The 23550-nt window shown below is 42.6% G+C and overlaps 2 protein-coding genes and 1 long non-coding RNA gene across 3 annotated transcripts in view; 2 read left to right on the forward strand and 1 right to left on the reverse strand.

The window, feature by feature from the left end:
- The first annotated feature begins 277 nt into the window (after positions 1 to 277).
- Positions 278 to 2406, forward strand: LOC146197212 (heat shock protein 68-like). The gene has a single exon (XM_084599006.1). The coding sequence runs from the start codon at positions 319 to 321 to the stop codon at positions 2230 to 2232; it is 1914 nt and encodes a 637-aa protein (XP_084455132.1). The 5' UTR covers positions 278 to 318; the 3' UTR covers positions 2233 to 2406.
- A 5361-nt stretch (positions 2407 to 7767) lies between these two features.
- LOC146197213 (uncharacterized) lies at positions 7768 to 18691 on the reverse strand. Its single transcript, XR_014706184.1, has 3 exons — positions 18501 to 18691; positions 12243 to 12326; positions 7768 to 7886 (listed from the first exon to the last, which is right to left on the reverse strand). It is a non-coding gene; the product is annotated as an uncharacterized LOC146197213 (long non-coding RNA).
- Positions 18692 to 18897: 206 nt separating this feature from the next.
- LOC146197214 (heat shock protein 68-like) overlaps positions 18898 to 23550 on the forward strand; it is a 43264-nt gene continuing 38611 nt past the window's right edge. Inside the window, exon 1 of the mRNA XM_084599007.1 lies at positions 18898 to 19286. Within this exon, the coding sequence (XP_084455133.1) occupies positions 19014 to 19286 (273 nt within the window). The 5' untranslated portion in view covers positions 18898 to 19013. The remainder of the gene's footprint in view (positions 19287 to 23550) is intronic.

Genomic DNA, 23550 nt, shown 5'->3' on the forward strand with positions numbered 1-23550 from the left:
CGTCAGCAGACCGCGGCCATCTTGACTGCACACGACACCTGCCCGTAGCCAAGCGTACCGCGTGCACAGTCGTGCGGAGAAGCATGCGTTCAGGTAGAGGAGCGACGTTAGGAAGCACGAAGGTAACATCCCGGCAGCCTAAGCTCAGGGAAGCACCAAGGGGGCCCTAACTTAGGGCCCCTTAGTAAGGGACGTTTCAGAATTGACGTCAGGCCGCCTTAGAGTGTGTGAGGAGCCCTTAGTAAGGCAAGGAGTGTTTTAGAATTCGGGCCAAAGTGATTGTACCGACGAGTACACAACTTGCACAACACATTCATCATGCCTAGCCGTATGGCTTCAGACGTCCCAGCAATCGGCATCGACTTGGGTACTACGTATTCCTGTGTCGGTGTTTTTCAGCATGGTCGCGTCGAGATCATCGCCAACGATCAAGGCAATCGCACAACGCCGAGCTATGTGGCCTTCACGGACACGGAGCGGCTCATCGGCGACGCTGCGAAGGCGCAAGCGGCCATGAACCCCGAGAACACAGTGTTCGACGCCAAGAGGCTCATCGGACGCCGCTACGACGACCCCAAAATCCAGGACGACCTCCGGCACTGGCCTTTCAAGGTGGAAAACGAGGGCGGTAAGCCGAAGATCAGCGTCGAATTCAAGGGTGAGCGCAAGCGCTTCAATCCGGAAGAGATCAGCGCTATGGTTCTCGCCAAAATGAAGGAAACAGCGGAGGCCTACATGGGAAAAAAGGTGCGCGACGCTGTCATCACGGTGCCAGCTTACTTCAACGATTCACAGAGGCAAGCCACAAAAGACGCTGGTGCGATAGCCGGGCTCAATGTGCTGCGCATCATCAACGAACCCACGGCAGCTGCACTCGCTTACGGGCTCGACAAGAACCTGCGAGGTGAGAAGAATGTTCTCATTTTCGACCTTGGAGGCGGCACCTTTGACGTCTCTGTGCTGACCATCGATGAAGGCTCCATGTTCGAGGTCCGCTCCACCGCTGGAGACACTCACCTGGGAGGTGAGGACTTTGACAACAGAATGGTGGAACACTTTGTCCAAGAATTCAAACGGAAACATCGCAAGGACCTCAGGGTGAACCCACGAGCTGTGCGCAGACTGCGAACTGCATGTGAGCGTGCGAAGAGAACACTATCCAGTTCTGCCGAGGCGAGCATCGAGATCGACGCCCTTTTCGAAGGTATCGATTTCTACAGCAAGATCACGCGCGCCCGTTTCGAGGAGCTTTGCATGGACCTGTTCCGAAGCACGCTAGAACCTGTGGAGCGAGCGCTCCGCGATGCCAAAATGGACAAGTCGCAGATCCACGACGTGGTCCTCGTCGGCGGCTCTACGAGGATTCCCAAGGTGCAGAAGCTGCTTCGGGACTTCTTCAATGGCAAGGAGCTCTCTATGGGCATCAACCCGGACGAAGCGGTGGCGTATGGCGCAGCGGTGCAGGCTGCCGTGCTGAGTGGAGACTCGAGTGAAACCATCCGAGATGTGCTCCTGGTTGACGTAGCGCCGCTGTCGCTGGGCATCGAGACAGCGGGTGGTGTCATGACTCGCATCGTGGAGCGCAATTCGAGGATCCCATGCAAGACGTCGCAAACCTTCACCACCTACTCTGACAACCAGCCCGCTGTCACCATCCAAGTGTATGAAGGCGAACGTGCTCTGACCAAGGACAACCACCTGCTGGGAACCTTCAATCTCAACGGCATCCCTCCAGCATCCCGAGGTGTTCCTCAGATTGAGGTCACCTTTGACATGGATGCCAACGGAATCTTGCAAGTTTCCGCCCGAGACAAGAGCACGGGCAAGCAGGAGAGCATCCGCATCACTAACGACAAGGGTCGCCTCTCGAAAGAGGAAATCGAGCGCATGGTCGCCGATGCCGAGAAGTTCAGGCAAGAGGACGATGCTCAGCGGGAGAGGGTGGCTGCTAGGAATTCCTTGGAGTCCTATGTCTACGGTGTCAAACAGGCCGCTGAAGAAGCTGGCGACAAGCTTTCTTCCTCAGACAGAGACATGGTGCTGTCAAAGTGCCGCGAGACCATTTCTTGGATTGATGCGAACAGCCTAGCTGAAAAGGAGGAGTACGAACACCGGCTCAAGGAACTCCAGCAGTCTTGCATGCCCGTCATGAGCAAGCTGCACGAGCCACAGGGTCCAAAACACGGTTCTGCACCGTACCAAGCGGGACCGACTGTCGAAGAAGTGGACTAAACTTCGAACTGTTTTAATTTAGTCAACAAATTTATTGTAAATAAGCTGTAAATAGGCAGTGATGTTTAGTATTGTCTATATTATTCTACCATGCTGTAAATACCTCGTCGTGCTGTGAAAGCTTTGTATATACTGTAATCCTTTATTTGTGGTGTCTGAATAAACAGCCTTTAATGCAGTAAACCGTGTGCTTTATATTGTTTAAAGGAGATTGAGGCTTCCAGCTTCTTTCCTCTAAAACTCCCAAACTCTGGGTAAGTAGCACTGTACAAATTTTAAGCAACCTTGAAACTCGTTCGACACTATCTATGAAAGGCACATCAACTGAAAAGGCTCGCGAATAGTAGCAATTAATGGAACTTTATTTGCAGCTTGCGTGCGTGCCTACAAGTCCAGCAGTGTGAAGGGTGTTGAACCATTAAGTGTAGGAATGAAAATGTAGATACAAGGTTTCAATTTAGGTCTCTGCAGAGGCAAAGACTAAAATAATATTTGTGTACACACTCCTTTTCAACAAAAGAAATGGCATTAGCTCAATAACATAAGCTTTGTTTCTGGCAACACCTAAAGAACAACTCAAACATGCTTCTACTGTATGGAATCTGCAAGCAAAATATTTGTTATCAATTAGAGCTCATCGAGAGAAGGGAAGTTCATTTAATTTTCAGTACATACAGATGGCCACACTATGACAATATTCCAGTGGTTGATGCACATAACAAATTTCACTGCATTTTCCTTCTTCATAAAATTCTAACAGGGGAACTTGGACACTTCTGTTTCATTCCTAAGGCACTCCATCAAGACCTGCCACAATAAGGAACACTCCTTGCAGCCACTTTTTGCACAAACAAGCACAAATACAGTTTGTTCCGCCAAACCATTTCAGATAGCAACGAGCTTCCCGAGTCTCTTTTTCATTCAATTAACTTTGAACAAGAGCTTCAACGCATCTTCCTGAATAGGATGTGCCTAAAGCTTTAGCAAATCTTGTGCTTATATTGTTATTGTGCAACACCTTTTGCTATCTTGACCCGATATGCAGTGCATTTATAATTATTTTGTGTTATGTTTGGCTTAATGCACCCCTTGCCTGGGCCAATCTTGCCTAAAGTAATGCTAAATAAAATAACTAGCTGTATATATGAGAGTTTGGTTTTGGTTCATGGGGTTTAACGACCCAAGTGATTCAGGTTATGAGAGATGCATACGAGATTTTGAGCAATGCATCTTGGACTTCTCCTATATACGACGATGTTAAGTTTTATACAGACTTGCAACCAAAGCATGCAAAGTGGCATGGAGGTGGCTGTCACAAATGAAAGAGGTGGGCGATGTTACAAAGTGCAATTGTCTAAGCGTGTCTTGATGCATGCCCAAGCATGCCAATAGTAATTGAGCCCATACACGATTTTACAAAAAAGTGAAGGGCGCTACCAAATTAGCTGCTGGGCTGCTCTTGTAGCACAGGAAAGAGTTCACTGCCCACCATAACAGCCCAGTACAAGTGATTTCTTCGAGAGTTGTGAAATAGTCTATACTAGCAGCAGGCAAAGCAGAAGTTATCTATACACTAGCAGAAAAGAAAACATGAGTACTTCTGTCACTAAATGCAACTGCATTAGTCCACCAGCACCGCAAAAAGTATGCGGCTTAATTGGCTTCTGCTGAATTTTGCAGAGAGGGCAAAGGCTGTGCACTTTCTTTTTTTTTTTTCTTACGGAAATATATGGCAGAATGCAGCTGGCAGACATTGCAAAGGAAAAAAAGCATAGCTTCCTGGTTCTGTAGGTATCAGAGAAGAACCTTCATCTTTTTTATCAAGCAAAGTTCAAGATGGACTGTGCAAAAAAAGCGGCAGGTTGCAATATGAACTAAAAGACACTGGCGTGATAAAAAGACGGCGCACAAGTGCACCATTTCTATTGCACTACCAAGTCATCAAAAGTAATATCACAAACCAGTGCAATATTTCAGTTCAAATAAAGCAACTAAAGCAATCTTTATTTTTTTATTTCAAAATATAGCAGGCCATTGCTTAACCTAATTGCTGGAGTGAATTACATAGTTGCGGCATACAATTTCGAGAATAAAAACATACAATTCTAAGCTGCATCCAAAGCTTAAAAAATGTTATATGATGTTTCCAGTTTGTAAAAGGAATGTTCCAACTTGCCAACAAAAGTCTTGAGACTGAAAGAGCACATCTTTCAGCATGGAATGCCAGTCTATAGCTTCGACAGTCCTAACCATCACACCATTTCTTAAATACAGTTTTTGCCTTGGCTTTGTTAAGCAGTTCAGCAAGGTTGTACACAGAACTTAAAATCTGCAGCTTTGTCGAAGGGGGGTCTCTGGTGATTAGAGTACAGTTGTAAATGAAATACAGAGATAGAGAAAATGTCTGGTGGCTTGCGTCGCACATTATTCTACACAAAAGAGAGAAATTATTTTCCCCTTCTCAAGTTTTAGACAATACGCTATTGGTTCTTATTAAAGCTTACTGTAAAATTTCTGTAGAAATGTTTTGACAACCACTAAGAGTAAAAGATGGCAGCCTGCTTGATATTCTGTAGTCCTTATACGTCGGAGCAAGGAGGAATTTCAGACCCCTCTTAAATAATGGCGGACTGTCAGGAGGTTCTCGGGTGGGGCTGAACCCTATAAAAACCTCCTGGCATAGACACGATTCATTTATTTTCCTTATTTCGTTGACATCCAACATTAACCTTGGTCAGGCCATCAAGGTAAAAACAACAAAGCGAGGCGAGATTCGAAGTTGCACCCTTACAGCTTCTGCTCTCAAAGTGTTTAGAGGAGATTGGAGCAAGTAAGTGTTCATGAAATCTTTAAGTTCTACCTGAAGGAGGTTTAATGTGCTATAGACATTTAAGGACCTTTTTTTCTTACAAGTTGTTGCAAAGAAATCTCAAGTTGGTTTATTTTCCTACAGGTTTCAAATGTTTTAATGTCATTTGAATACACTAACTGCAATGCACAACCTTTTCTTCTATATTTTCCAAGTATACAAATGTTACAGCTTTCCCATTTCAAAAACAGCATTTCATGTTCTGCAATCTGACAATTCTGAAAACAGGTTCCACACATTTAGATGAAGCACATTTGAGTAAAGGTCGTAAGTAAGTATCATAAGCAAATTTCTTTAAGTGTACTGAAGCAGATTTCACTTTTGTTCATGACGTCCATAGCTTGTGCAACATGCTGCAGATATATTAATAGTATTTGTTTACCATTTAAAGTTTGTATCAATTGTAATACTTAAGTACTTATATTATTCAACAATTCTGAATTAAAACTTCCATGAAAAAAATAAGAAGCAAGTTTGGAGTTTTTCAGGTACTCACTGAACGTTTTCTTTCTGTGTTCAGCCCAAAACCCATTCCATATATCACTGGTGTAACGCTAAAACTGCTTTTTGAATAGACATGTGATCTTGCTCAGATGAAATTGAACGTATTACGTGATCCAAGCAACCTTTATTGCAGAACTATAGAAAAGACACTGTAAGTACACTTGTAGGGGTATTGTTAATTTCTATGCACTGTTTTCTGTCTTTTGAGGTAGGCTTGAATTCATTGGATGATATGAAAAGAGACATCATTGCATTCCAGTTTGTATGCAAGTCTGCCATGAGGCACCTCGTTTATCAAAAGCCTTTCTGAAGTCAAAGAAAACCGCATATGCTTGTTCAGTCACATACAGCTACAGGCAATACTGTCCGAGTGACAGCGGACAGGCCTTGTCTAAACCCATGCATATATTCGGAAAAAGACTGCATTCATAAAGAAACCTTCGATCACAAGAGCTGACCACCATATGCTCCAACAATTTGCAATACATTTAAGCAACAAACACAAGCCAATAATTGTCAGCTTTTTTTAAGCACAGGAACTACATGATCTCGAGGTTTTTCTGATCTGAAGTTTTTATTATGCTTGCTATAGTGAAAGTTCTAAAAATATCTGAGAGAAGCCTCGATATCTGCTCAGCATGCTGCCTTAGAAATATATTCAGTAAAGCATTGAATACGGTAGATTTTTTTCTTCAAGGTTCAATAACATTGCCAAGGAACCTTCATGAGTTACTTCGATGCCCCCCCTCTGGAAACCATTGGTTTTATTTCATACTCTTTTACTGCTTTAAAACCCCATAAAGAAAAGCAGATTTTTTCTCACCTAGTTTTGGAGAATCCATCATAATTTATTTGCCAATTTTTATTTCCTTTAGGTATTCTTCAAGCTTACTTAACGTGACGCAAAATTTCTGTGGATCAGTCTTAAGAAATTCAGCTAAGCTGCGAAAAAAATTTTGCTCTTCCCACAGCTTGTTTTTAAACAGCGTATTATACATATAACGCCATACCCCAAAGCACTAGCACTGAAGTACCAAGCCTTTTAGGCAATCTCTTAAGTCTATGCTAAGTGCATATTATATCACTAGTTGTCCAAAAGTGAGGACTTTGAACACCACTCCTAATTTAACATTTTAATCAGTACAGTCAATATTTGTAGCACCATCATCTGCTCTAGATCAAGAGCGAGCATAATGTTAAGAATAATGTTGCTTGGTAGCAACCAAAAGAAAGATTATTCCAATTCATCAGAGCAAATTAATGTCCCCACTTAAAAACACACTTTAGACCACAGCAACAGTAAGCGATCCTGCAGCTTAAACAGAAGTGTGCCATTGGAGTACAGAGCCCGACAAACTGTCAACAAATGGAACAGTTTCTTTTACTTGTACGTGTTTAAAAAAAAAGAAAAGAAAAGGCTGCCATGTTCTGCAATGTGACTTTTAATGACAACATCGACACATTTTCCATTGAGTGTAATACTGTCCTTCTTGATCCTCTGTCCTGTCAACTTAGCTGATAACCTCACATAACAATATAATAGTCACTTAAAAGTTAGTATCGAGTTTCGTTATCACATACGCATGTAACAAAGATGTGCCTGTTGAGCCGTTTAAAGGAAGATCCTCTCATTCTATGAGTTCAAATACAGATGAATACTCCACTCCCAACTTACCGAAAATAGCTCATCGATATTGTTTTTATGCAAATCTGACTCTGATTCTTTACATTCTTTTTTTATGCCAAAAGCAGTTAAACTGGAAGTCTGACTTCGCTCTTCCAGATTGCAAGCCTCATTTCATGCTGTAAAACTACATCTTATATACATTACCTACAGCTGTACTCAAACCTTCATCTGCAGCTGTTCTTATCTGTATCTCTTTTAAGTTTGCCTCTACATTATTTGGATGCAGAAATGTTTTCATAACATATTTACGTTACCTTTGAACAAGACTTGAGGTCAGCTTTATCAGTGCTAATGTCTTTCTGTCCGTCAAGGATTTCCTGAATCATTTCATTGACTGTTTGCCACAGATTCATCTCAAAAACCCAGATTGCATCTTTAGGTGCACTTAAAGTAGGAGTGACCAACTTAAAGTCAACTGTTATTGAACTAGAAAAAATGGTTGAAGCCTCTTAAATAATGTTCACAAATTAGAAAATCAGGATCATTTAATTATTTATTTCATCACAGAAGAAAGCACTGAAACATTTGATAGCAGAATCTGTGTTCCAGCAAAAGCTTGATGTAACTTTCAGTGGAATGGAATTGCATCACAGGCTGAGGAAGAAACGAGAAGATGGTTGCCATTTAGTAACTGTGCAGTTTTTAGATTACCACGACAAAAATGACAATACTGAAGCCCAGTCCAAAACTTAAGGGCTCAGATTTATCAAATGTAGAGGACTTCTCTCGTAATGTTCATCATACAAAAAAAAACTATGGGTAAGCTTTGCCGAAGAAAGGTCAAACAATGCAAAGGTTATGTTAGCCTTTGACAAATTTGGTGTGGATGGCACTTTGTTTCGGATAAAGCTGAAAACAAGAGGTACAGGATAACAAACAATAAATGAGGGGAAAAACTAAAGGATGCTGTTTTTAGGTTAAAAATTAACCATCACGGAGTTGTTAACAAAGCCATTCACTTGGAAGGTCTTTCTCTCGCATATGAACCTGATATAGCGGCACATGCTGGAACACAGTTAAGTGACGACGTTTTTAACAATGAATTTATCCGAGACAACTGCAATATATTCAGAAAAGATCGAGAAAGGAGAAATGCGGAGTGGCTATATTATAAAAGCATCTTTGGAGCTCAACAGCTGCCTGACATTACTGGTGTTGAGAGCATATTTTGTAAGATTTATGCATACAATATTGAATATATCCTTGGAGCCATTTATAGACCTTTATCCTAGTTCCTCCATCACTATCTTGCACCATTTAAAAACATTTTACGTGCAACATAAAGTCAGAAGACAGATTAACGCTGGTTGCAATTTATCAAACAATAACAGGCACACATTTTCTACCTGTCCTTTAGCCCTCTTGAAAGCAAAATGTTGGGTCTCATATTTAATTTTGACCGTGTGCAAGTTGTAAATGTACCTACAAGATTTCCATACAATTCAGTGTCTATCCTAGAGTTTTTTCTATGTAGCTCATTGCTGGAAATGTATCTTGCAGTGGAGCCACTGACATATCTGATCACGAAGCAGTTTTATTATCATTAGAAAGTGTTTTCCAGAATGTCAAGATAACATTCAATACTTTCAGAGTTTTTCTTTGGCAGATAATGCAGCTATTATCGATGTGCTTGAGCTTTGTTATGATGACTTCAATCTTTGCAGCATTCATGATTTGTGATTAGTCTTCAAGAACACTGTCTATGAATTTACGCGTTTCGTGCCAAGGACACTGAAAAAGTCCCGAGAATGCAATCCTCGACTTAATAGAGAAATAAATGCGTACACAGTGCAGGTTTAAATGCCTGAAGAAATCAGCAAAGTCAACCGTACCTTGCATCTCTACTGTAATCGAAGAGCTATCACACAAACTGAAATATCAGTTCAGGGTATGTTATGCCTATCGTTTTGCATTTAAGTCTTTTGCTGCACTTGTTCTGTAATGTATCTTGACTGTTAATAGATTGTGAATGCTGTTTGGCTTGGCTTGACTTCATTTAGCTTGGTAGAAACTGACTATTCAGCACTGATGAAGTCAGGTTGTTACAGTTATGTTGTCCAATATGTTGGAAACCTATTGGTACTATCCATACAGCATTGATGAAATCACATGGTTTTTCCTGTAAACAGATGGGGACACTACACTGCGCTTTGGTTTAAGACACGCTGTTGCTGCACTAGACCCACAGGCTTTGCAAATGGCTCGGCATCTGTACTTTTGTTTGTGAAGGAGAGCTTTCACGCTAAATAATTGTATAACAGTACATAAAAGCATGTTGCTCTCAAATTCTTTAGCCCAATGCCTCCAAAGCTGTCACTGAGTCTCGTGTTACATAATGAAGACAAACATCCGAGGTTTTTCCTGGTGCCTTCACACGTTTCATTAGGCCATTTGGCAGAAATATGGCATATAGCATGCCTACAAAATAAACCTCAGCATGGAGTGTGTCTACTATGATACTTTATCTTTCAAGAATGTAGAACATGCAACTGATCGAAAACAGGGCTTTCTTAAATAAGTAAACACAGCAAAATACTTCTTTCTGGCAAGCTGAGTATTTGGCAAATTTGGCTAAAGCCACACACCAAGAATATCTCGTAAGCACTAAATTTTGAACAGTAGAGGCTTCCTTTTATTTTTATACTCCTCCTAATTTTCTGCACGGTTTCAGAAGCTGAAATAACAGCATGTACAGATGTTTACAGCGTGAATGCTATTATGAACAGAAGAGACCTTCCCCTCTGATCTGTGAACCATGCCACATTGAATGGAGGAGCAACCTGACTATGCGCTCAAGGCACTGCAACCTGCCCAATGCATCGGTGTTGACACCAGGAGTGCAACCAAAAGGTGGCACACCCGTTCAGTACAACATGGTTCGAAACATTTGGGGGGAGCGGTCCCTACTTTTTGTTCACAATATGTGCTACAATTCAGCAGTCTCATTCAAATGCTGCAACGAAACTGCGGCATTCAGAACAAAGCCCATAATGAAAAAGCAGTCACAGTAAACTACATTCGTCTCTCTCACAGGAAAAAAAAATGCAAGCTTGTCACAAATGGCAATAACCCTTCTTGCTCTCTTTCGGATACATGTTCTGAAACTGGATTCTGCACAACTCTTGAGCACTTTTGAGAGTGCTTTGGACTCTCCAAGTACCTAACTAAACCCACGCATGTCTCGGCCACCATCTTCCATTTATCCACTTTATTTTTGGATGAATAATACTGTATTGTGCATAACAGGCCCTTTGGCTATATAGCCAGCCATTATTAATTGAATTTGGCCATTTATTTAGAATACATGCATCCAGATGAGCTTTTTCACATTCATGTTAGGCACCAAGTGATAACAGCCAAAACATGAGAAGGCTGTTTTTCAGTATGGTCAGTGTCCTTTGGCAAATAAAAGATTGAGAGCCCCAGGAGATGAAAGTATTCCTGGAGTGCTAGCTCCTAAACTGAAGCTTACTAATAAGCTATAATAGCTTTAGTGGTAAAAAAATGTCTACTTCAAATATTAGGAAAAAGGGAAGAACATGCATTTTTTCCAGTAGAGCAGCCGTGTTGTAAAGAAAAGAGATATGAAGGAATGGTGAGCAAACATGACACGGGACTTGAAGAGAAAAGTCAATACAACAAAAAACAGCAATGAAATGAGAGCCAAAGTATAAAAACAGCGCTGACACTCTTGACAAAGAAATGGCTGCAAAAGCCATAACTGCAGGTACTCAGCAAGGAGTCATGAGGTTCATCACCGGGAGTTCTGCCCTGATGAGAGATGTAAGCCCGTGTCTCTATCTGATTGTATAGTAGCAGTAAACGGCCAGACACACATATACAGATTGAGGGGAGAAAGCTTAAAAATAAAACACCTGTGGCTTCATCTGCCCTACAGAGCTCTAGCCCTGCAACCTACCTTCCTTCGTCTCCAGCACTGGCTTTTCCAAATTTTGGATGTGCCGAGGAATGGGAAATTTGGAGGAAGGGTAGAGCAGGCACAAACTTAAAAGAGCGGCATCCACGATGATAGTAAATGTGACTGAAAAGTGTCCACCTCCACAGCTAGAACTCACCATCCAAATGACAACAAATGTGACTGCCATTAATTTTTTCTTTCTAGGTGACTTTTGTAACGAAAAAAAAAAAGTTTAACCAGGATAAATCTAAAAGGACAGACATGTCATGAAAATGAAAAGATCTTGCTTCATACTGTAGTGGCTCGGCACTCGAATATCCCCGAAATGCATAACTTTAATTTACCATTGAAAATTGTATAAGAACAATCGATGTGCATCTTGTGGAGAGACCACGCCGTTCTCGGTTTATCATACCATATGACCACATTTCAGTAAAACATCATCATAGTTCTTATAGGAGCGCTAGTCATATTTAGTACAGTTCATAAAGAAACCACGTGATCTTTCCCCTATCTTTTGTCTGCCTTCTGTCACACCTTATTCATGTTTCGGTAAGGTGGCTACACGGGATCCACTCTATAGCGGTCTAGGGTCCGATTAACAATAACTGCCCTCACAAGGGTCAATGAAAGGATAGGAGGTTGCTGATGACTCTACAGTGTCTACACACAAGGAATCCAGTTCTGATCAGCAAAAACACCAGACTATATTCACCAGCTAGTAATGTAGGGATTGTAGTAGTCTGGACCTGCCCCTACACCTGCTCCAACAGACTATCAAACCCATAAAACCGAGAGGCAAAGGCAAACTTATTTTATCTTCTGAAATTTTCAATGTCAACAAAAAATTTATGACAACGGTATATTTACATCATGGTCAAGAAGTTTCATATCTGCCCAGTGACCAGTGTTAGCAACTCCTTTCAAAGAAAATAGCTCACAAACAACAAAACTGATGAAAGTTTTCATCACAAAATTTTATAAAGACAATAAGAATGAATTTATACACAGTATCGTCTACAGGGAACTACCATTCAGGGTTGCCTCAAGTAATGCATGCTCATTTCATTTCATGCAGGTTTTCCAAACGAGGCCAGACAGCAGCAGCCAGATACCTGTAAGAAAAAAAAGCACAGATGTTTGTAAGCAATCAGTACACCTTCGCTACAAATATACTCAAACTAACAGGATTTCCTTATGCATTTGACTGACATTTTTCCCATTTCAAGTTTTTGACTAATGCACTCTCAATCAATTAACTAGCCATGATGGTTAACCTAGTTGTTGGAAAAACATCTCCAGAAAACAAAGGAATTCTGGGTTTCAACTCCAGACTAGAATTTTTCTTCAACAATGTTTGTGAGAAAACTGTAATATGTAACTGTAATGACTGCACTTGAGAGGATGCTACAGTGAGTAATTGCTTCCTCATTGCAATAGTACAGTGCATGCAGCCTCAGTTGAACACAGAATGTGCACACTGCATACTGTATATCCAAGGAAAACAATGGAGCAAGAAAGGGTCTACCTCCATATAATGCTTTTGTTTGGCAAGCTATAATGACCAATTATTGAGGGGTAATACTGTTGACCTGTGCAGGGCAATATTATTGACCGGTATGGGACAACAATGACCCCTACATACGCTTGCCTACTGACCAGACTTTATTGTTGCGTCTGCCTGAACACTGCCAATGCACAGATGAAGGGTGAACATGGATATGTCTGATAGCGTGTTCATGCGATTCACGTTTATTCTGGAGCTTTCTGTGCTTATTGGCTTTGGGTGCAGAACTGCCATTGCTTTGTTCTTTTTTAATAATATTTATTGAATTTATTTACCAATGAGTCAGCACACTGGCCCCTCATAACCACAAAATGTGCTTTTATTCTGTTTATAGTTTCATACAATTCAAGAATGAAGAAGCAGGTAACCCTCAAAGGAAGCCCTCTAAACTATGCCATCGGCCAACACACAGTTAATCCTGTTATGCCTGCTCGTGTAATATCATAGGTACCTTTCAACAATGGTGTAAGATTCTTACATCATGCTCATAACTCAATCCACATAGCTTTACCAGAACAGTTAGATAGAAAGCGTGCGTCTCGGTGCTACTGTTTACTCAGTGAAAATAAAATGAGGGCATGAAAATTAAAATCAAATCGAGAAAAAGCAAACTAAGTAAAAATGCTGTAATCATTTCTAAAAGGAAGTAATCAGATTTTAGAAGCAATTAACAAACTAACAAGTATTTATTCCCTCTAAGTAAAATTTTCGGATTCTTCTGCCTGACTTTCTCCTCTGTATCTCATCTCTCAGACTACAATTTCCTAACACGGCATGGTACCGATGCACACCTGCTAGGTTCACAGAAAAGGCATTAGGAAGATTAAATCGGACCGGGGGGGGGTTGGAGTTACCTGGCACTTATAATGAATGAGTTGTTATGAGTTGTTTTTACTTATTTAGAGTTCAAAAGAGCGGGAGTTTTTTGTGTGCAAACCACCGACGTACCACATCACTGCTCACTGTTGGGGAATCTTCGATGTGGTAGTTGCTGCCCTTTTCAGAAGTTCCTCTGAGTACTGCCGAGCGTAACAATGTTCACCCCTGCGACATTTTACCAAATGAATGTGACCGAGGGTTGTGTCAGACATGGATGATCAGAACTGGTGCGATTTTGTTTTTTACAATGCTGAACAGCCTCTCACATTCAGCATTGCTGTATAGTATATAGAGGATTCTGAGCATTACTGCCGAGATACGGCTAAATTTCTTTTGCCCATCTGCGCCTTTCAGCTGGAAGATGGCGCTCCACTGCTTGTCAGCACATTCCTCTTGTAGCACATCTTGAGGTATGTCAAACGCTTGAAGTTTGACAAATTTCATTTCCAGAGAATTCAAAGCTTGGTCATTTGATTCTTGCTGCTTTATTGGCAGTAATGCCGGAAATCGTTCCACAAATAAAAGGAAATTCTGAAACGACATAGTGTTGATAGACTTCAGATCTGCATCTTTAGAATTTATAACTTCATTGTCAGCCAAAGGGAATTTGAGGCCAATATAATCGCAGGCAGGAACCATGTAGTATTTCCGAACAGCCTCATAAAATTGTCCTTGCTCACTTGGCCTGAGTGTCTGAACAATGCATCTCGCTACCAGTCTATCCACAATATGTTCATCATCATTCTATCCATCTCTGTCCTGGTAATAATTGTAAGTAGGTCCTTCTGTTCCTTTAGGTGTGGCCGCACTAACCTTGAAAGGAGGTCTTAGAAAAGTGCAAAAAGTAAAGATTGCAGCTCATGTATTAGCGGAGCTTGCGACTGCATCCGGCAGTTCAATGCCTCAAAGGCATGAATAGTGCTATTAAAAAAAAAGTACGCTTTGTTGAGGTCGGAGCTCAAGAACTCAAACAGCCTCTCTTCGCATGTTATGCATGGTGGCCTAGCCTGGTCTACCACATCAGTGGCCTTAGCCGTTTTCACTGCCACTGGTGTGGTGTCTGTTGCCTTCTTTCGCTTCAATTTGCATGGCACGTGCTCCAGTTGTGCACTTTGTGCTGACGTCAATGGAGTCTTTGGAATTTGGTAGTATGACAGAAATCATGCGCTTGTGGCTTCTTTTTTTCACCTGATGGAGGAAAAAAACTCAACAGAGGTCCCCATTTATTTATTAACCTTTCCATGCATTTCCCAAGCGACAACCATCGGGTTGGCGCTGGGCACGAAGCAGCTCCTGTGGTATCAGCACAGTTACAGATAGACATCTGCTCTCTGCCAGAGTGCCCACTGTGGAGGTGTTCTAAGACCAAGCTACACTCTCAAAGCTTTGGCCTGCATGGCTTCAAGCAGTTTTATGCTTGCCTGCGAGAGGCCTTAAGGACAGGCAGGCTATAACGCACAAGGCCTTTACAAAGTGCTTCATAAAGTCGTAGTAAAGGTTCAGCAACCTCTTCTGGTTGTTGAGAGCATATGAAATATAGAACACGGCTTTGTAAGTGAACCTACCCATCGATTTTCAAAGCAAAGTATGACTGCAGTCACAATATCAACGCACAGTCCAGTCATCTTTCCCACCATGGAGGTTTGCTCCATGGCATATTTGGACGACTATACCTGGCATCAAAAGTAAATCCCAAACGCCAGGGCCTGCACTTAAATACTTCGCCCTTGAGCACATTTGCGCATGCTACAGTCAACATTGCCACATCTATGCTGATGGCTCTGTTACAGCTGTTTCTTCATCCATCAGCGTATGGATACCATCAATGCAAACCACAATCTCGACAACACTCAGTCACCACACTTCAGCTATGGCTACTCAGTTAACAGCTAAGCGAGAAGCTATTATATATATTCTACAACATTAACCTGCAGCATGGGTTATCTTCAGTGATTGTGTCACACACTACAATTGCTTAAGTCATAAAAAATTCAGGAACAGCTCGTCATTGGCTTAAATAAGCTGGCCTACTAGCTGCGTCACCACATCGTGCTACAGCAGTTACCTGCTTACTGTGGCATCGCGGGCAATGACTGCGCTAGCGCCGCTGCAAAACTAGTACCCAAACACTCATCAAAGAACAATTCCAATTCCATTCTCATGAAGAGATGCACTTGCAGCCACTGAATCGGCGATTGCAGCGCTCTCTGTGGTGTGACCTGAACCATCAATACCGGCCTCTACATCAAATAGATCCTACTTGCGTGTTTCGAATTCCACACAATTTAAGCAGATGCCATCGTAACTGCCTACACTGAATCAGCTTGAATTTGCCATACACAAACTACTTCTTGCATAAAATAGTTATAGCCCTTGTGCTCTACAGGTGATGTGTGTGAAGATTTAGAACATTTGGTAACCTTCTGCCAAAGATTTACTGCATATCGCAGGACCCTGCGTAATAATTTAAGCTTAGTTAAAGACACAACCTTGCACTTTGAACATGTCCTCGGTCCTTGGTGCAATGAGCATTCGGTTGCGCGAGTTACAAAGGCCTTAATTAATAACTTTTCTCAAGGACACAGGGTTAATTGAGACCCTTTAGATTTCATCTGTGTGTGATTATGTGAGTGTGAAAGTGTGCGACAACGATTTGTTTTTAATTCATTTTTCCCTTCCCCTCCTTTCTTTTGTCACCGTCATCAGGAATAGCATGCTAGGCTCACCACCAAGCAGACATCTCCTGTTGCCATTAAAATATCTCTGTCTCCATAGGGTTGGCGCGTGCTTCAAAATTTTTTGATACTCAGCACTGTGCATTTCTTGAAAATGCTTAAAGGGCAGTGTTTCGTTTCATATGTTTTCCCAAATAAAGAAATATCTATAAGGACTTCGTCCACCTTCGCTGAGAGACAAGACGCTGGTTTTTCTGCTGCAATGCTGATTCATTGGCATGAACAGCCAATTATAATAATGTTTTATGGGCCTCCGTAAGCGCTGTTGCTACGCCATTTCTCTTTCCCAGCATCACGTTGCCATTGTCAGAGCCTAAAGCTATGCAATTACACAACGGCATGTCCAAGGAACTGAGAGCATCTATCAGCAATGTGGCAATATTGCACCCAGTTGACTAGCCTTCTAGGGTGCTCAGTGCAAGAAGCTTGCTCTCCATCAAGCCCAATACTTTGACAAAATAGGTAACCACGATCGGGTAGTTGCGCTTGGCTATCGTTACTGCCATCTACGGCAACTGAACACTCTCTTATAGGGCACTCATTGTGCTATCTTGTGCGTGGCACGCCATTTCACAGACAATTGTGGTCGTCTTAGTCCTAAAACATGCGTAGCGCTTCCCAACGTCAGACTTCGGGAACATTTTGCATAACGAGGTGCTTAGAGGCACTCAGCGGGATGTTATGCTCCAATAAAAAATCTGTAAACAAGCTCTCCGCAAGCATGACATCGCTATTGTTTTGTGCACTGAAGAAATCTTGGAGACGGTGCTGCTTGTCTTGGCACTGAAGGTTGCTTGAGTGCTTCTTCGACGAAATGTGCATAGCCAAGTACGTTCTGCCGCTCTGAGAGATGCTGATGCCACAACAGCAAACTGTGCAAAATGCATGATAATCGCCTTTCCGCAACGCCACAATACACCCCACTCAGCAGTATACTGTCTTAGAAATACTTGAAGATATTTCTTGCGCTCTTTACTTAGCACCATGGTCGAAGACTAGGTTAATGCAGCAATATACAACGCAAAACGCACGCCTCCTAAAAACTGCACTAGCCATGAAGTGTGTTGCAAAACTTGCAACTTGGGCTAGTGTGTAGTTGTAGCTTACAATACCAGCATTTGCACACTGGATGACCAAGTCAGAATTACAGCTTGCTTAAAGCTTTACTCATTTCTTCTTTTCTTTTTTTGACACGAGGACGTTCAACTGATTTTATTATGTTGCCACAGACAAACATTGCTTCAATGCATGCATACTGCTTTTTTGTATACAGTTATGTGCATCAGTAACATGAGTATAGCTCCTCTATATGCTCGTCCGCCGCGCCGTATTCTTTTGTGAATCAGTGTCAGGACATTACGCAATAAGGCCCACTGCTGCATTAATGCTGGTCAGCCATATGGCTGAAGCTGTGGAATGAAGATAGTTACAAAAAAGGGAGACAAATTGCACAAATTATTATGTTAGACATCTCGTTGCTTTTCTGTTATATCACCTAGCTCTGATTGATTTACTGATTGATTTATAGGAAGGGCTCTCTCTATCTATCTGTGTGTATGCGGGGGAGGAGTGGGGGAGGGGGGTGCGTGCGCTTATGTGTAATACAGAAGCGGATACCGGTTGATAGGTTAAAAAAAGAAAAATGCCTATTTTGGAATTGACATACGGAAGTATGCGTCGTACTTCGATCGTATACTGTACCTGAGTAAGCACGTATAATATGTAGCAATTGCGTGTTGAAATGTACGAGCCAAGTTGCTCAGTCATTTGTGGGAAGCAACTTTGGAGCTAAAATAATTGTTCTGTTCAGCTCTTAAGGCAAACGGAACGATCGAGCTACAACGAAATGCTCACCGGTGAGGGGGCACGGCGACTGTTGTGTCCTAGCTCTCACAAAATTTGACTATCATACAAGCTTGACGGAGAATGTGCAGCCCAAGAATGCAGCCCGTGCTGTTTGGGCTAGACAGGGTGTTCTACGCTCGCGACACGTAAACCGCGGATTGCAGGGAGGCAACAGCGGACAAACGGTGCGCCACACATGGAAAACTGAAAATCACTTAGCAAGATCGAAAGCTTTCGCGTATCTAGTGAACGAGTACACCTACCTGTATCGTAACGAACGTAAAGCTTTACATGTTCATGAAGCACATTTCCATACAATCAAACATGCAATCAGAATCAGTGAATAAACATTCTACATAGTCGCTTGTGTTGGCTTGTGCGTGTGTGATCAACTCTGTTTCGGCTTCGTATATAAAAAGCGTTTTAAAATGCACATTATAACGGGGAGCAACAGAATTACCCACACAACATTGTTGAAGAGACACAGAGCTCCAAACCAACGCTACAGTGAATTTTTGTTTTTTGGCAGACAGCAGACGACACGAGACCTTTCTCGAGGCTTCCAAACATATGTGACCAATAGGAGTGCGGCTTGTGTGACGTATACCGAAACGCTACCTCCCATTGGTCATACTTGTTCAGGGCGCTTCGGGTCGCTTCTAGAAAACCGCGCGAACGATATAAATAAGCCGCCGCGAAGGCTCTCCGTCAGACTTTACTTTGCAAAGACAAAGCGATTGTACCGACGAGTACGCAACTTGCACAACACATTCATCATGCCTAGCCGCATTGCTTCAGACGTCCCAGCAATCGGCATCGACTTGGGTACTACGTATTCCTGTGTCGGTGTCTTTCAGCATGGTCGCGTCGAGATCATCGCCAACGATCAAGGCAATCGCACAACGCCGAGCTATGTGGCCTTCACGGACACGGAGCGGCTCATCGGCGACGCTGCGAAGGCGCAAGCGGCCATGAACCCCGAGAACACAGTGTTCGACGCCAAGAGGCTCATCGGACGCCGCTACGACGACCCCAAAATCCACCTGCCGGTCGCCACCGCGCGATCTTGATAAGCTGCGCATGCGCGAAAAGAAAGAAGGTAGGCGAGGAGAATCTGTTTGTAGTCTGGCGGATGTGACGTATAAATTGCCTATTGTTGTTTTTTGCTTGCGTGTACTCTCGAACCCAGACGCTTTTTTTTATATCGCCGCCTCCGCAGCCACAGGTGCCTTTTTTTTTTTTTTTTCTCCCTTTTCAATTTTGGCGCGCAGTGGTACAAGCAAGCGGGAGGCTTGTTCCCCCCGCGTTGTTTCAGAATGACCAGACTAGAATGGATTCTGCAAATTAGATTGGGTGGCACGCATCCCTGCTGCTTTCTCCAAACTTTCGTGAGTACTGCGAAATACAGCGCAAAGCACGTGTTGCATTCCGTACTTGCCTCGCCAACCCATTGCACCGCTGCCCTCTCGTTACAAATTGTTTGGAATTTTTTTTCTGCATCGACGCTCTATTGTTTAGCGATCTCAATTATTTTTTTGTAATCTTGCTATGAGTCTATTTATCAGTGACTTCAAGTGAAGTGTAGAGGAACTAAGGAGCCCTTTTTCGTGCGCTTAAAAGCAGTCCCGGCGGCTCGCACGAAAGGGCTTTCCTTTTGTAGTTAATTTTCGAATACGCCTCCGTTTGGCCCCGGCTAGCCCTGTCCCAGCAAGAGCAACCATTTCTGTTTCCTTTCAGTATGTACCGAAATAATCTTGATGCACGGCGATTGTGAGATCTTGGCTTCGTCGCAGCTTCTGCTCATGGCCTCTCCCGATGGTATGCCTTGTGCCTCATGAAAAGGTGAGTAGCACTTGTGTGCACCCGCTTGTAAAAATATGTGCTGGCAAAAACCGGTTGCTCCACAAGCGTGCTGATATATGTAATCAAACTCACCTTATTTATGAAGATAGTCCACAGCATGACTTTGATGTGGCCAGGGCATGAATTTCGATCAGCACCGCCACAGCCAAAGCAATAAAAAGCGGGGGAGTATCGAAATTAATGGTGGCCCAACAGCGAAAAAAATACAGAGACCAAGAAATAAACGAAACGAGACACACGAATAGCGCTGAACTTACAGCTGATTTTTTTTTATTGGGAGGAATCACATCATATATACGCACACAGAGAAACAGCGCACATGCGCAACGTCAGCGACCTCAAGTTTTGGTAAGAAGAAAAAAAAGCATTTAAAAGCACGAGTGCATCGGCAGAACTGCTGCCCACTGTGCAGCATATTCATTTCCCGAGGAGATAATGTGACAAAAGGCGTACTCACGCACCCCACGCACCCTTTACTTTTTCTGATGTGAAAAGCTTTGGCTACTTCTCTAGTGCACTGGTAAGAATGAACGAACAAAACATCAGTCATCAAAAAATGACGTGCATTCGCACATGGATCAGTGCTTCGCTAGGTTAGCTTCTTTCTTTTTCAGCGAATTAGCGTGCTCCATGAGCCGCACTTTAATGCATTGCACAGTCTGGCCTATGTAGGTAAGGCCACAGGACAGAGGGATTTGATATACTATGCCAGTCTTACAAGGAACATATCTATTTTCATGATTTATGTTGCACACATTTCTTCTGCCCCCTCGTGCATTCTTTGAACCGCGGCTCCCACTCTTTCTAGTTTGTTAGGAGAAGGAAACGGAATGTTTACATTATGCTTGCTTCCTACTCTTTTAATTCGGTGCAACAGCGTGTGTACATATGGCATGACTACTACATACCTTTCTTCTTCCTTCCTCCGAACACCTTTCCCGCCCTCACATGCTTGAAGACAATTTTAGCGCGCAGAGGACTTTGTCTGCACTCGAGACGAGAACTGAGTTCAGGAAACCAGCTTCCCTGCATTTGTCCGCCTGAGTTAAGAGACTGGACATCATTTTATGATAAGATTTCTTCACTGCCATGCCTAAGCATCCCGTAACAATGCTACTTTTTACGAGCTTTGAATGAAAGGACTTGTAATTGAGAAGGGGCTTTTCACTCCTAGGTGAATACTGCCAACAGACATGGTGGGGTTGGAAAGACAACTTTAAATCGAGAAATTGTAAGGCTGTTTCTTGGGGGACTTCATGCGTGAGCCTTAGTCCCGACCCATTACGTGCAAAAACATAAAGAACATTTGACACAAATTCAGGATTCACAGCTAGCTAGCACCAGAAAATCCTCCACGAAACGGAAAATGTGCATGCAACAACTGGCTAAATCATTCTCAACTTTCATATCAACCCTGCTTAGATAAATGTCGCTGAGGATGGGAGCTATCTTGGCACCTATGCACACACCAGATTTTTGCGTATAAAGTCGACCATCTCACTCAACAAACGTGTTACTCAGGTAGTAAGATAACATTTCCAAAAAGGATCCGGTTAAGGTTCCACACTCATTTTGGAACCAGCATTCATCATTGTCCTCCGTAATACATTGCTGAACATACTGGATGAGAGTGTGGAAGAGATTATACAAATCAACCACATCTACGCTAAAACCAGCACTGTATACCAAGCTCTCATTTTGGAGCAAATCAGCAACTGCCTCAGAATTAGGAACGAGAAATGGATCCTTTACTTGAAGTGACGACAAATGTTTGCAAAGATAGTAGACACAACCAACTGCCATGAATTGCGGAATTCATACTTTCATTCATTATACTTTCTGTGTTGTAACAAAATCCTTCACATCTTACCTTTCCCAGGAGTGGGCATTTATTGCATTGTTCTGATTTCCAGGTCCTTCCCTGTCTTTGGTGCGTGTGCTGAAACAGGGATCCTTTGGAGGCAACCTGCAGCTTTCTTCTGTGCTTTTGATTCTGCCTTAGTTTCCATCGGATAGCTGTGGCTGGTACGTGTGGGCAAAGGCGTTTCATATTTGCAGACCAGCATATATATGGTCCAGTGCTTGTCAAGGCAATTTTTTTTGGTACAAAGTGTGATGCTGCTGCAGTTCCACAAAAAAAAAATGTTTTTACAATTTTTAGACAGCTTACCTTCAAGTTCTTCAATTTTGTAATGGTGTATATATGGTATGCTACCACTGTTTTTGTTTTTTTCCTGTCATGCTAATGCATCAAGGATAATGCTAGGCTGTTATGGCTAGCATGATCTGCTAAGGTAAAGGTGCCGGTTTCATTCCACACCAACTGATACAGGTTGTGGGCTTGACCATCCTCAATTTCTTTTTAAAAAATCATAGCAAATTGTATTGCTATGAAGAATATTATCCCAGCTTGTTTTTGGCGAAAAAATATTTTCTGCCCGTGACCACCATCTTAAAGGAGTATAGACGCCAAATTTTGGTGGCATTTTTGTTAGACATTCCTGTATACGGATCGCCAAGTGGTTTTTGCCTACGACTGCGAAATAATTTTCAGTTCAATTTTCTTTTCTCGCCAATTTCGGTTTCAACAGCTGAGAGATGGCTGTGACATCACAATCAAGTCCAAGCCATGCACGGCATGAAAAAGCCGCAGTATAATCTCCAGCTCTTCGCGATTCCTGTTCTTGAGGCTGGCTGGCTTCAGCGTTGCAGTGAATTTAAACATCACAGGATATCACAATTTTTTTTCACCCGTCACGTGACCTAGACTTAACTTTGGCGTCACAGCCATCACACAGCTTTTGAAACCGAAACGGATGAGGAAAGAAATTCAATGATAAATTGTTTAGCGGTCATAGGTGGATATCACCTGGTGCTTTCTGTACAGTAATACCTTGCACATCATTACAGCTAATTAAACACGAACCCAAAAATTAGGTGTCTATAGGTCTCCGCCATGTTTAAAACAAACAAAGCAATCAAAGTGGCGTGGCAGTCGTCTATGGCCCCAGAGCAGGCGGAAAGCATGGGAGCGGCACTGTGGTGCCACCCCACTGCTGTGGCCATACTTGCCAAGAGCGTGTTATTGTGATATGCAGGCACCTTTTTGGCAGATAAAATACCCACGCGCTGTGTGAGTACAAAAGCAATACTTGGAAAAACTTCACGTACACAGCATGCATCGCCTTGCCCTGCACACCGTACCAGACCAAGAGCGGGTTCAAAGCGCACGAGCGAAGTTGTTGCTGCCTTGAAAATGAGTAGCGTTGATTGATATCTATTTGCCCAGCACATTAGCCGCGGAATGCGTCGAGAATTGCAAAGCTTTGGGTGCATACAACTTTCAGTCGGGTAAGTGGAATGTGATTTTTCTCGCTCGTAAACAGCACACGCAAACCAGGTAGAAAGTATTCCGCTCAAAACATCATTGCATTCTCGGATGATTCTTCA

Source organism: Amblyomma maculatum, chromosome 3, assembly GCF_055883805.1.
Source record: "Amblyomma maculatum isolate TAMU_Amacu chromosome 3, ASM5588380v1, whole genome shotgun sequence".
In the NCBI taxonomy this organism is placed as follows: Eukaryota; Metazoa; Arthropoda; class Arachnida; order Ixodida; family Ixodidae; genus Amblyomma; species Amblyomma maculatum.